General features: G+C 37.2%; 1 protein-coding gene across 1 annotated transcript in view; it reads right to left on the bottom strand.

Moving 5' to 3' along the window:
* The window catches only part of armc8 (armadillo repeat containing 8), a 207,029-nt gene that overhangs the window by 114,435 nt on the left and 76,881 nt on the right, over positions 1-15,713 (bottom strand). The window contains 2 exon segments of the mRNA XM_051931260.1: positions 5,529-5,624; positions 10,663-10,863. Coding sequence (XP_051787220.1) covers positions 5,529-5,624; positions 10,663-10,863 — 297 coding nt within the window.

Genomic DNA, 15,713 nt, shown 5'->3' with positions numbered 1-15,713 from the left:
CATTATGGAAAGTTGTACAATTTCTATTACAATATCATAACTTAACAATAATAGGAATGTAATGTAAATTGTGTACAAAACTGCCCTACGAAGCCACCCCGAATGCGAGTCCTTGGTGCCAATAAGGTTGGGGACCAAAGGTCTACAGGACAGTAGTGAGACCAGCTATGTTATATGGGTTGGAGACGGTGGCATTGACCAGAAAGCAGGAGACAGAACTGGAGGTGGCAGAGTTAAAGATTTTAAGATTTGCATTGTGTGTGACAAAGATGGACAGGATTAGAAATAAGTATACAGTGATCCCTCGCTATATCGCGTTTCGCCTTTCGCGGCTTCACTCCATCGCGGATTTTATATGTAAGCATATTTAAATATATATCGCGGATTTTTTGCTGGTTCGCAGATTTCTGCGGACAATGGGTCTTTTAATTTCTGGTACATGCTTCCTCAGTTGGTTTGCCCAGTTGATTTCATACAAGGGACGCTATTGGCAGATGGCTGAGAAGCTAGATTGCTTACTTTTCTCTCTCTCTTGCGCTGACTATCTGTGATCCTGACGTATGGGGATTGAGCAGGGGGGCTGGGCTGTTCGCACACCTAGACGATACGGACGCTTGTCTAAAAATGCTGAAAGATTATCTTCACGTTGCTATCTTTTGTGCAGCTGCTTCCTGAAACAACATGCTGCAAGGTGCTTCGCATACTTAAAAGCTCGAAGGGCATGTATTGATTTTTTACTGAAAAACAAACTCTGTCTCTCTCTCTCTCTCTGTCTGCCCTGACGGAGGGGGTGTGAGCTGCCGCCTTCAACAGCTTTGTGCCGCGGTGCTTTGCATACTTAAAAGCCAAACAGCCCTATTGATTTGTTTGCTAGAGATTGTTTTCTCTATATATGTGACATTCTGTTTTCCTGACGCGCACTCCTTTGAAGAGGAAGATATGTTTGCATTCTTTTAATTGTGAGACGGAACTGTCATCTCTGTCTTGTCATGGAGCACAGTTTAAACTTTTGAAAAAGAGACAAATGTTTGTTTGCAGTGTTTGAATAACGTTCCTGTCTCTCTACAACCTCCTGTGTTTCTGCGCAAATCTGTGACCCAAGCATGACAATATAAAAATAACCATATAAACATATAGTTTCTACTTCGCGGATTTTCTTATTTCGCGGGTGGCTCTGGAACGCAACCTCCGCGATGGAGGAGGGATTACTGTATTAGAGGGTCAGCTCAAGTTGGGTGGTTGGAAGACAAAGTCAGAGAGGCGAGAGCAGCCAATGTACTGTATTTTCAAAATAAAACTAATGTTTACTATCACAACCAAAATGTTGTGAAATTGGAAATGTCACATAGTTTGGATTTATGGAAGCGAATGGGATGCAGTCTTCGTTTATGAGTAATCACTGCTGTCCAATTCAGTGGTAACTTTTGGATTAGTTCACAGGTTAAGGAACAAAATCTGATCAGTTATGTAATGCAGTCAGAAAAACAAAATACAAAGGCTGCTCTGAAGTAACTGTGAAGAAATCTTATAACGAAAAGTTCAGTTTATTAATAAGAAAACATTTTATTGACAAGTACAACCTTAAAATTGTGATAAATACAAAAAAGGAAAGAAAGATTTGAAATGTAAATGGATCAGTAGTTTGTGATATCTGAAGTCTGAGCTAAAATGTTCATTAAATATTACTCTTCAGAGTAAATGTTATTAATCAGCAAATGTGTTCTCTATATACTGATGCAATCTCACATCAGCAAATGTCATAAACCTGACAAGATGGTTTTCTAACAAACCTGATTTGAATATTCTGGTGTTAAAAAAGCAGCTTTAAAGAGTTTAGTAGTGTTTACATTTTAGTTAATACACAGAAACTGTTTGTGCACATGGTAAGATAAATCGAGTAATCCACAGTGATCATGAAATCCACCAAAGCCTTCAAACTCCTTACCAACCCATTTGTTGCTACTCTTGGGGAACCCCCCGCCCCCTTTCTGCCATACATAAAATTCAAGTAAAGTATATATAGTGAATTCAAAGTATTCAGACCCCTTCACTTTCTGCACACTTGGTGTATCTTTAAATTCAAAAAGAAAATATTTCCCATATTTTCCTATCAATCTCTACTCAATATTCCATAATGATTAAGTAAAAATATGTTTAAAGAGAGTTACAGAAAGCATACCTCTTTATTATAAAAATAAAAAAAATCTTGGAAGGAGACGATATGTGATCTTCTCGGAAGACAATTTGACATCCCACGAGAGATTCTTTAACGTCATGCGAGACAAGGCAGTGAGATAAAAGGATAGCTGCTCTACAGGCTTTTAAAATGATCGACATGCAGCTCGGAAGCAGCAGCTGATCAGACCACATTTCCTCAGCAGGGGGGAAGGGATGGGAGGGGGTGGGCGAGCAAAACGAGCAGGGGCAAAGCCCCCCAGTTTATTAAAAATAAAAAACTGAAATCTCTCATTCATATAACTGTTCAGACCCACTGCTGTGGTACTCCAAATTATGCTCAAGCGCATCCTGTTTGCTTCAATTATCCTTTACATGTGTCTAGAACTTGAATGGAGCAAACTGAATTGATTGGATGTAGTTTGGAAAGGCACACACCTGCTTAGTGTTGGAATGAAACTAAAATTTTGATTTGACTAAGTACAAGTACCGAAACTGTACTGAAGAAAATAGCTCCCCATAAGCCCATCCTACCATCACAAATTGCATCACATACTCACTAGCCTACCCATTGTACTGCATCAAATAAATGCTGAACGTGTTGCGTTGCATAAAAACCCACCTCTCTACTTTGCTGCAAATTGTGGTTTCTCTTTGAATTCTCCAGTGCATTAATTTTGCTTTCTCCTGCAGAGCATCAAAGAGAAGAAAGGGAAGGGTATGGTTATTTGTCCACCACCAAGTCTAAAGCATGTCAAAATGGAGGGGTTGGTTTACGGGGACTGTCTCACACTGAAGCAACATTTGTAGGAGCGCAGTGGCCTCAACAACTGTGAAATGAAAGAAATCTGGAACCACCAGAACTCTTCCTAGAGTAAGCAGTAAGGCCACACTGAGTAACCAGGCAAGAAAGCCCATGGTCACTCTAACAGAGCTTCAGAAGTCTTTTGCTGAGAAGAGGGAACCTGCCAGAATGACAACCATCTCAGCAGCAATCCGTCAATCAGGAGTTTATGATAGAATAGATAGATGAATGCCACTCTTGACAAACAACATTTGTAGAGAAATCTGTAGATGACATTTTATAGATGCTTTCCATCCAATCTACCAGAAAAGTTCTGCTAGGATGAATGGGATAAACTGTCCAAATTCAAATTTTGTACAGACATACTCAAGATGACTCAAAGCTGTGAATTAAGGGGTCTGAATACTTATAAAAATGTCAGCTTTCTGTTTTTGATTTTTAATAAATTTGCTAATTTTTTTGAAAACACATTTTCAGTTTGTCATTACGGGTTATTTTCTGCATAGTCATGGCAAAATGTAATAAACAAACATTTAAAATTAAGTCTATAACACAATAAAGTGTACGGAAAAGTAAAGGGGTCTGAATACCTTCTGAATGCACTGAATTTATTGTAAATTAGAAGTATGGAAATTTTCAGCTTTTTAATTGTTATTCCATATTAACGGTCCTCTCACCTCTCATTCGTGTGAATGCTTTTGTCAGTTACAGTTCCTGTGCTCTCGGCTCTTATTAATTTTTACGTTTTCCTCACTTTAAGTTCCCAATAAAAGAAGACTTATGTCCAAATCTTATTGAAGAACTTCATCACAAAGGGTTATCAACAGAAGAAATGAGTATATGGGCAACCCTAGCACCGAGAAATGAATAAGTCAAACAAATCAACGCGAAAATTGTTGATCGGTTAAACGGCAAATTGATTAAATGCGTATCAAAAGACTATGCTGAAACAGTTGGTGGTGAGGTTGCGGAAGATGAAAATATCAACTTAAAATATCCCGTAGAATATCTACAACCGATAAAACCGTCCAGTCTTCCACCGGCGGAATTACTGTTGAAAGAATGATGCATTGTAATGTTATTGCATAGCCCATCACTCATACATAAATTATGCAATAGGACAAGATTAGTTGTATTCAAAATTGGTTGAACAATTCTGACATGTAAAATTTTAACAGGCGACAAGAAAGGTAATGTAGTACATCTTCCGCCAATAACATTAGACACCAAAGGAGATCTTGATTTGCCATTCATATTAAAACATTTACAGCTTCCCATTAGAATAACATTTGCTATGACAATTAAAAAATCACAGGGACAAACATTCAAAAAAGTTGGTTTATTTACCAGAGAGAAAAAAAACTATATTCACTCACGGGCAGTTATATATTGCGTTGTCACGATGTAACTCCAAACACAGAATCAAAATTCAATGTGATATTGATGAAAAGTTACTTCCAAATATTGTTTTAACTGAAGTTTTACAGTAAAAGTGTAAGTTTAAAAAGTATTTGCGTGTTAATTTCAAAACCAAACAGAACGAAAATGTATAACGCAATGAATACCCCTAATGCACTGCAGTGGGTTGGCACCCTGCCCGGGATTGGTTCCTGTGTTGGCTTGGCTCCAGCAGACCCCCGTGACCCTGTGTTCGGATTCAGCGGGTTGGAAAATGGATGGATGGATGGATACTCCTAATGCAACATGAAATATAATTTTCTTTCAATTGATTACATTTTACTATTTTTTAAATAGTTAGGTCTATTATGCATATGTAACAATTCCAAAGAAAATAATCTGTTTAAATTGTACAGGGTGGTCCAGATCTAATTATGCAATTATTGCATTGCATTAAAAGTTGCATAGTTAGATCTGGACCACCCTATACATCCACTTCCCTATACGCGAGAACAACAGAGCCGTGAAGTGTCTAGCGCATATCTCCCTCCTGAGGGTTGGCAAGTGAAGCAAGCAGGGGGCAGAGCCCCCTAGTATATTAAATAAATAAAAATATTTGGTTTACATAAGATACTTAAAAACAGACTCATGCCAAACTTATCCATAGTATCTTGTTGAAACTCCCAAAAAAGATGTTTGGTGGCAAGGAAGTGGGAGATATCACTTTTACCTTTACCCAATAGAAGTCCAGTATCTAATAATTATGAATAAAAAAAAAAGTTTTGGAACATTTCAATTCCTAGGCATTGTATGCCAAGACAAAAAAAAACTTTGATGGAGATTAGAGATATCAGTTTCAAATGCTAATAAAAATGCTAATCTATAGATCTTGCAAAGGAAGAATGTGCAGCATTTCAGGAAGACGAATCAGACAACAATAAAACTGAAACTGAGTAAAAGAATGCAAAATTTTTAATACGTCATAAATTAATGATGCTTTAGTTTTATGTATCTAGTTTAAAAATAACTATTTACTGACATTTATAATATAATTATATGTCTAATATGCTTATATTGTGTAAAAGCAGCTTTAATAATGCTCCTTTCAGATTATATTACTGCTGTGTAAGTAAGGTGACTCCAGTCATACCTTCTTTCGGATGTCTTCATCATTTGCTCCGAGGGATGCATACAATTTAAAAGCAGCCTGTCTCAATTCATGAGCATGTTTAAGGTCATGGTCAAGCTGGAAAGTTAGAGGAAAAAAAAGATCAAACAACTTTCTATACTACTGTATAGATAAAAATTTAGCCATCTTAAAATGCATTTGGTGGTCAATTTTTGAGTGAGATCACTTAACTAGCTCCAGCTGCTGAAATATAAAAAGAAATGCAGAATACATTTACAATGTATACAATGTATTATATGTTACTGCACTAAGAAATAGTGCAAATGTTCCTTCTCACACTGTTCAAAAAAGACACTCAAAAATAAATTACAAATGAATTACCATCATAAAACAAACACACTGTGATTTCTTTCATCACATAACATGGAAATCAACCTTCAAAACAGACCAGAATTGTTATCCACTGAAAACATATAAAAATGCAAAAAAAAAAAAAAAAAAAAAAAAAAAAAAAGGCACATTCTATATTAAATTAGTGATGTGTCACACCAGTTTACATTGTGGGGTCTGGATGCAATGTTTAGCAATTTGTACTGGTTTGATTACAAAGAGTAATGATTAGTAGTGGCATACTGTGAGAAACCACAACGCTTTTAGAAACACAAAAGAAAAATCAACAAAGGAAGGGAGAAAAATGGAACATCTGTAGCTTGGCTCCATTCATTAATTTCCTTTCTTTTTTTTGCTCTTCTTTAAACTTTGTAAGTGCTAAATAAATCATCTACAGCAGCGCACTGGCTGATAGCAATTGTAGTCCCCTTGTTGGCATCTGTACAAGGTTGCACATAAGTATGGGGGGGGGGATAATATATAGTTTATTTACAGATCAGTTCCACAAACATTAACTACACTCACAATCACAGATCCTGGAAAGCACTTGCTAAACGTGTTTTCATTGAGCTTTTCTCCTTTCACTTCGCTTCTGCAGATGGCCTTCTTTTGCATAAACTGGCATGTACTAATCCTCAGTGTGACTGCTGTTAATTAGCTGCTCCTAACATAATCACATTTTCAAAGGGCTTGTTTATACTTATAGTGACTGAAATACATTCACAGTTGCTGCAGCACAGCCAATCGGCATGCCAGTATTCTCCTAGTCAGTAGGTGACAGTTTTTATTCAATATCGGATACCTAACAATGTCACAGCTGACACTCCTTTGATGAAGAAGAGTTTTTCCTACTATTATTGACGTTAAGAGAAAAAAAGAAGCAAGATGGAGTGTCAAAGTGCTGAAGCAAGGGCATGTCAAAGTATAAAGCAGCCTTTATGAGATATGTAACAAGAAACACGCTGAAGTGGGGCTAAGATCACATGAGAGCTGTTGGTTGGAAACTGGGTTTAACTTTGTCCTGTGCTTTCTTGCAAAATTTTCTCTTCGTCTTGTGCTTTCTTGCAAGAAATTTTCCAATTATAAGCGTTTTTTTTTTTTTTTATCATTTAAGGAATCTATGCACTTTAATTGAATTAAATTAATTAGCAACAGAGTGGAATGGAACCATTTCTCCAATTATAACCATTATCCTACATACTTTAATCAAGTTTTACATGATGTGTCACTTGCTTTCCATAGTTAAGACAGTTAGAAATTTCACTTTAACGAATCTAAGCATTTTAAATGAATTAAATCTTTTATGGGCGCCCCACAATTTGGTCACAATTAATCAACAGAATCTTAGTACAAGAATTAAAAATTATTATTTTTTAATAAAATAATGTCACTTAAAATCTTTTTTTTATATATATATATATATATGTTTTAGCCACCCTAATGCCACACAGTCCTCAGCACGTTACAAAAACCATGACTTGGGTGACAATGTGATTTGACAGAAATGACATTAGCGACACAGTGGAATCGGACCTACAATCTTAAAGTGAAATGTAACATTCATTCATGTTCATTTCATTTTAGACATGGTGAAACCTTACATATGTGAAGTACTGAAAATGTGTGTTTTTCTATTAGAGAATAAAACATTTACGCTTTCTTAGAAAAGCCTAACAAATCACTGAAAAGAGTACTTTGCCAAATTTCTATATAAATGATGAAAAATTGGTACAATTTAAAAAAGAAAAATTACTTTGTGTACACTGGTCACAAACCCTAGACCATTTGATTGTATATCCAACAAGCTAACCATTTGTGCAATGCTTCTTAACTGTCACATTGAAGTAATTTGACAAAACTTCAATATCAATTCATCAAAATTATTATTTTTTTTTTTATTAATTTGTCTACATTGGTCTTGAACCTGCAACCATTTCATCGAAAGTCCAACATGCTAACCACTTGACCAGCACCAATTTTCCATATGTGTGTGTGTGTGTGTGTGTGTGTGTGTGTGTGTATGTGTGTGTGTGTACAATCGATAAAATTGTAATACAAGGAAATGAGAAATTTAAATATGACACAAATAACGTACAGATCCCAGGTCAAAACTGATGAAATATTGCATTGTCACCAGAGATCAGTATGCATGCAAAGTTTGAAGGAAATTGGTTCAGTAAAAGTGGGTAAAAAAATTGATTGCAAAATTTAACCCAGACAAACAGAGAGGGCAAGCTGAATAAAAAGGGCTTCACTCCATTACGAGCAGATCTTGCCTTATGCAGTTACAGAAAGGGCACAAGAGGTATCTTATAAGATGTTCACCATTAATACTAGAATTATCAGAGCCTATGAAAAAAACTTGTAAATCCGGCCCACCTTAAATCCCTTCGCACCTCTCCGTCAGCGTCTTTTGTCTTGTAAATGTGTCGATAAGCCCAAGCAGCAAGCAGCCTGCTATACCCCCTGCCCCCCCACCGCTGCAGAACGGGCAAGAAGTTCTCCCAATTCCTGCCTTGATTATCTGGTAATCCTTGATTACCCATTGCAGCACTTCTTGTGTGATTTTGGGCTATACAAAAATAAATTGTATTGTATTGTATCTGGGAGTGCGCTACCTAGAGTTGTAAGGGGAAATAATTTCATGTGTGTTCTGTGTTTATAACAATCTATGTAAATGCATTGTTAAAACAAAAACGTTTTTCATGTTTTAGTAATAAATGACAAAATGCAGACATGAACTGTATAATGTGTGAAGTCTACTGGCCAAATATCAAATAAACACTTTCACAAAAGGTGCAAGTACAATACGACAGCTTCCGTGGTGAAGCAGTAAGAACTGTTGACTTACAATCCAGAGGTGGTCAGTTCGAAACCAGCTCTCCTGCAAATTTACTGCTCTGAGTAGTGAGCTGCTCTTATTGTTAATACTATATCATAAAAACATACATTTGATTTGTGCCTGTAACAGCCGGTGTAAATTTATAGTACTTGTAAAAGTTAGTTTTTTTAAATTTTTTTTTTTACTTTTATTCTCTCAGTCACAATCACAATACAACACCCATCCCAAGAGGTACACATGTATTAAATGCAGGAAGGATGGTCCTTGGGTGTGTGGGAACTGTTAACATTTGAATCTTATTGCATATAGCGCAGAACTGACCTCTCTGTACTATTCTTTCCTCTGCATGTCCTGGAGTACAAAAGAAACTCTATCATGCACCAAAATGTGGAGACTGAGCAAGATCGGAAAAAAACCCCAAAAAAACGCAGTCACTGATTACAACCGCAGGAAGGCATGTGAATGAATATGAATAATATGAATAATGTTGCATCCTTGCCACAATGTTTTACGAAATGTACATTTCTACTATACATAAATTCAAGCGACAATGAGATACGAAGAAGGCAGATTCACCAGCGTTTGTGTGTCAGCTTTTATCCCTTCAGATCAGAGAATTTCCAGTTCCATTGTTTCAAAACACCACTCACATGTGCAGTTATGCCCAGTTTCAGATTAAAAGTAACTGCGTCAGATCTGGGGCAGTGGGGTGGGTGTTGTATCATGACTGTGACTGAGAGAATAAAAAAAATAAATAAATAAAAAAAAAAAAAAAAAATAATGCTAACTTATACAAGTACTAAAAATGAAACCGGCTCTTACAGACACAAATCAAATGTATGTTTTAATAGTATAATATTAACAATAAGAGTTCCTCACTACTCAAAACAGTAAATTTGCGGGGGAACTGGATTCGAACTGACCACCTCTGGATTGTAAGTCAGCAGTTCTTACTGCTTCACCATGGAAGCTGTAGTATTGTACGTGCACCTTTTGTGAAAGTGTTTATTTGATATTTGGCCATCAGCCTTCACACATTATACAGTTCATGTCTATATTTTGTTATTTATTACTAAAACATAAAAAAACGTTTGTTTTAACGATGTGTTTACATAAATTGCTGTAGACACAGAACACACATGAAATTATTTACTCAATACAATTCTAGGTAACTCACTCCCAGATAATCAAGGCAGGAACTGGGAGAACTTCTTGCCCATTCTGTGGCAGTGGGTGGGGGAAGGGGTTGGTATAGCAGGCTGCTTGTGCTTATCGACACATAAACAGGACAAAAGCTGCTTATGGAAGAGGTGCGAAGGGATTTAAGGTGGGCCGGATTTACGAGTGTTTTTGTAGGCTCTGTTAATTCTAGTGTCAATCAGTATGTACTCTGGATATAACGGAGGTTGTTAAAATGCTTACTACTAGCCCAAATACTGCAGAGTGTGAACATGATTTTCCTGGCCTAAATCTCATCTTTTAATAACATGAGGACCTACTTAATATTCCAACCATGAAAAATTTTAATACTTTCCATTAATTTCCTGGAGATTTTACCCAACCAGACAAAGATAGACTGAGGAATAGGAGAGTACACTCTGGAAGTAAACTGTATGTATTTGCCCCTGAAGTATCATACTCTTGTGATTTAAACCTCCTGTTAGCTGTTCAAGTGCAAGCTGGTAAAAAAAAATAAAAAAATAAAAAAATTGGGGTGTGTTCAGTCGCATAAAAAAATAACAGGAAATTAATCTAAAGGTTCTCATAACTCAAACTTTGCACTAGTAGAGATATTAGACAGAGCACATTTACTGCATCATTGTAGATACAAGTAACAAAATTAAATAACAAACTAAAGGTTCTATAAACTTCATGGGTCTTTTTTGCCCAAAAACACAGAGACAATCATTTTGATAAACTTACCCGCTTGATATCGGTGATGGCACTGACTGAGCTGGGATATTTAAAGTAGTCAGCAAGCATGGCAATAAGATGGTCAGTGATGCTGGCAGTTCTCTGAAGTTCTACATCAAGTTCAATTAGATAGGCTAACGTTTCTGCACCTTCAACTCTTTCCTCTAGCAACCGGTCCTTATTGCACATTCGGACTAGGCACGGAAGTGTCTAAGTAAAACAAAAGTCACTTTACACTTTGTTTACGTAAACCACAAACCTTCCTTCAGAAATAGTAAGGCAAAGAAAAAAAAGTCTAGAAAACATTGAGAGAGAAAATAAAGTAAAAGCTATATCTTCATGAAATAAAAAAAAATATTGAAAATATTTAAAAATAAACTAAGAATGATATTTAACATTTGTAATGTATTACTGAAACCAAATATTGCTTTATAGATAATTAAGCCCATTGTTAGATCATCAACAGAATTAATAAAATGAAGTCCTGAAGACAACATTGAATGTCATGGAACCAAACTCTACTTAAGACTAACAAATACAGTAATCCTTTGCAATGAATGAGGGTTAGGGGCAGAAGACCCCTATGAATGTGAAAAATAGCAAACACATTTTGGGACCATGACTACATATTTTAAGTTTATTGCACTAAATAAGATGCAAATACATGCAAGACAAAACGAAGATTGCGCAATCAAATTACGTGTGCAAGACTGGCTGCAGAGACAAAGATGCATAGTGTCCCCCAGACAAAGTGCGAAGTTCAGGAGTTCTTTAGTGAACTGTAATTTTTTATGAAATTTATATTATAATACATTTGTGTGTATATTTAAGGTAGTAAATGACAAAAATGATTAATATTACAGATACAAATTAAATCCAATAAAACACTAAGCACAAAATGATAAACACAGTCCAGTTTCGCAAATGCAGACGAAGATGGTAGTGATGAAGTGAAATCCCCTTTGTACAGTCTTCTGGATGTCATGGAAATTTTTTGCCCACCATGACGTCATTATATGTGAAGATTTATAGAGGTTGGGAGCACTCCCAGACAAAGACATTTTCCAACTGAAACAAATTCACATCAACAAGCGGGCACAAGACAAGAACATACAGTGCATCAGGAAAGTATTTACTGCGCATCACTTTTTCCACAATTTGTTATGTTACAGCCTTATTCCAAAATGGATTAAATTCATTTTTTTCCTCAGAATTCTACACACAACACCCCATAATGACAACGTGAAAAAAAGTTTACTTGAGGTTTTTGCAAATTTATTAAAAATAAAAAAACTGAGAAATCACATGTACATAAGTATACACAGCCTTTGCTCAATACTTTGTCGATGCACCTTTGGCAGCAATTACAGGCCTCAAGTCTTTTTGAATATGATGCCAGAAGCTTGGCACACCTATCCTTGGCCAGTTTCGCCCATTCCTCTTTGCTGCACCTCTCAAGCTCCATCAGGTTGGATGGGAAGCGTCAGTGCACAGCCATTTTAAGATCTCTCCAGAGATGTTCAATCGGATTCAAGTCTGGGCTCTGGCTTGGCCACTCAAGGACATTCACAGAGTTGTCCTAAAGCCACTCCTTTAATATCTTGGCTGTGTGCTTAGGGTCGTTATCCTGCTGAAGGATGAACCGTCGCCCCAGTCTGAGGTCAAAGAGCGCTCTGGAGCAGGTTTTTCATTCAGTATGTCTCTGTACATTACTGCAGTCATCTTTCCCCTTATCCTGACTAGTCTCCCAGTCCCTGAAGCTGAAAAACATCCCCACTGCATGATGCTGCCACCACCCATGCTTCACTGTAGGGATGGTATTGGCCTGGTGATGAGCGGTGCCTGGTTTCCTCCGAACATGACGCCTGGCATTCACACCAAAGAGTTCAATCTTTGTCTCATCAGACCAGAGAAATTTTCTTTCTCATGGTCTGGGAGTCCTTCAGGTGCCTTTTGGCAAACTCCAGGCGGGCTGCCATGTGCCTTTTACTAAGGAGTGGGCTTCCGTCTGGCCACTCTACCATATAGGCCTGATTGGTGGATTGCTGCAGAGATGGTTGTCCTTCTGGAAGTTTCTCCTCTCTCCACAGAGGACCTCTGGAGCTCTGACAGAGTGACCATTGGGTTCTTGGTCACCTCCCTGACTAAGGCCCTTCTCCCCCGTTCGCTCAGTTTAGATGGCCGGCCAGCTCTAGGAAGAAGTCCTGGTGGTTTCGAACTTCTTCCACTTACGGATGATGGAGGCCACTGTGCTCATTAGGACCTTCAAAGCAGCAGAGATTTTTCTGTAACCTTCCCCAGATTTGTGCCTTGAGACAATCCTGTCTCGGAGGTCTACAGACAATTCCTTTGACTTCATGCTTGGTTTGTGCTCTGACATGAACTGTCAACTGTGGGACCTTATATAGACAGGTGTGTGCCTTTACAAATCATGTCCAATCAACTGAATTTACCACAGGTGGACTCCAATAAGCTGCAGAAACATCAAGGATGATCAGGGGGAAACAGGATGCACCTGAGCTCAATTTGAGCTTCATGGCAAAGGCTGTGAATACTTATGTACATGTGCTTTCTCAATTTTTTTATTTTTAATAAATTTGCAAAAATCTCAAACTTTTTTCACGTTGTCATTATAGGGTGTTGTGTGTAGAATTCTGAGGAAAAAAATGAATTTAATTCATTTTGGAATAAGGCTGTAACATAACAAAATGTGGAAAAAGTGATTCGCTGTGAATACTTTCCGGATGCACTGTAAATCCAGGGATACCTGTAATCTAGTGGGTATAACTGTAATCCAATTGTGCATTTAAGTGTTAAAAACAAAAAGTTAGTGCTGGGCGGTATGACCAAAATTCTCTATCACGGTATTTTTCAAAATTATACCGGTTTCATGGTATTCTTTTCCCATGAATGAGTGGATGTTAACCACATTTTCCACTGCAATTACTGCAGTAGACTGGCTAATAACAACCTATTCTACTGTCATGAGAACTGTACATTGTACAACAAAACATTTTAATATGCACACAAGTATTAATACAGGTTTGCAAGGCCCCATAAACTGACAGTTTTCAAGTGGGTGACACTAATGCAGAGAAGGAATCACATTGCATGACAGTTGCAGTCAAAATATAGAACTTTTTATTGAACAAATGTTGCAAACAGCTTAAACTATAATTTTGACAACATATTTTCAACCATCCAATGAGGCATTTAGACTTAGTAAAATATCCAGAGGTGCTTGTCAAAAGTTGCACTGAACATGTCTTAGAAAAGGAGTAAATAGTAAATATTAACACTTTCTGTTAATGTTAATCTCTGTCCACTGACTCGTTAGCTATATGGATTGTAATGGCGTTGGTTATCTCGATCCCTACTTGCTTTTTTTGTCGTAGGCAGTACCTCTAGCAAACATGTCTACAAGTGACGTCTGACTCGAGTGTCCTCTAGCTTTTTCAGTTTTACCTGAGGACGTGGAGGGTGCCAATCTTAGTTCCATATCAGTCATGGTACTCCAAAGCATGTATGCGGCTAAGGTGGTGCAGCAAATTGCTCGTGTTGCCTCCTCCGGCGGCAACTTTAGCTTGGCAGCATTTGCAGTAAATAGTTGTTTGGTCCACATCTGACCTTTTAAAACTAAAGTATCTCCAGACAACAGACACGGCTCCTTTTTTCAGCAAAAGCTCTTCTGTGTCATCATGTTCAACTTTATCGTCTGCTAGAGCTTCAGTTTCGGAATGTTCTCTGCCCATTTTCACAACTCAATACCTCCACTAACACATGTACTCCATTGCATGCATATTTATAATAATAATAATAATAATAATAATAATAATAATAATAATTCTTTGCATTTATATAGCAGTGCAGCATTGAAAAAGGTCCCCCCTTAAAAAGTTTCTCGCTGCGCCACGTTCCAAACGTTGTTTAGGCACACTTTTAAAGCTCATCTTTCACCCAGCAGCCATTGCAGTAACAGCTGAAGCTGCCCAATAATACTGTATAGTACTCCCAGGGTTTCTGGGATTTGTAGACTAGGACTTTAAGTAGCAGGGCTTACAGCATTGTCTGTGGTTTTCCGCAAACTGGTTGCAAAACTTGCAAAATAATTTTCATTCAATTATTGATGACAACCCCACATATATGCAGAACCACAAATCGTAAACTCATAAATTACAAGGGCCAATCTGTACATGTTTTAACAAATCCACAGGTGGTATCTAAGATAAAAATATCACTGCATGGTTAGAACAATGTAGGTAAGTTAAGTCATAAGCAGCAGATCTGTAACTGTAGTATAAGAACCATCACTCCTTTTAAGGTCAAAAAGTCTGGGGCATTTATTGCAGCTGTGGGAAGGGGGTCAAGGGCAGATAGTGGCAACACTGGATATAGTTTTATTTTATATTATTGATCTGGTAGAATTTTTTTTTTTTTTTTAATACAGGACCTCCACATTTTTCAGTACATCAGAAAATTAAACCTCTCTCTACTTAGTGCATTTCCAGTTAAATAATAGAACAAAATTTTGATTTGGGTGAATGGTTTAACAGTATAATTGTAACTTTTTTTAATAATAATAATTTTAAATATATTTTTAATATGCCCACTTCATAAATTGACTGTAAATGCATGCAGAAAAAGAAAATATGACCAGAGGATACATCTGCAAAATGGCACAGGAAACATACATATAAGAATCTTTAAACATAAAACCAAGAGCACTTTCAGCATGTCACTGGTGTACAATCTTATGCTGCACAGCTTAATCTATACTAATAAAAGGCAAAGCCCTCACTGACTGACTGACTGACTGACTCACTCATCACTAATTCTCCAACTTCCCGTGTAGGTAGAAGGTTGAAATTTGGCAGACTCATTCCTTACAGCTTACTTACAAAAGTTAGGCAGGTTTCATTTCGAAATTCTACGTGTAATGGTCATAACTGGAACCTGTTTTTTGTCCATATACTCTAATGGAGGAGGCGGAGTCATGTATCGCGTCATCACGTATTACGCCTCCTACGTAATCACGTGAACTGAAAACGAGGAAGAGATTT

Source organism: Erpetoichthys calabaricus, chromosome 8 (assembly GCF_900747795.2).
Source record: "Erpetoichthys calabaricus chromosome 8, fErpCal1.3, whole genome shotgun sequence".
Classification (NCBI taxonomy): domain Eukaryota; kingdom Metazoa; phylum Chordata; class Cladistia; order Polypteriformes; family Polypteridae; genus Erpetoichthys; species Erpetoichthys calabaricus.
This window is presented reverse-complemented; position numbering and strand designations above follow the sequence as displayed.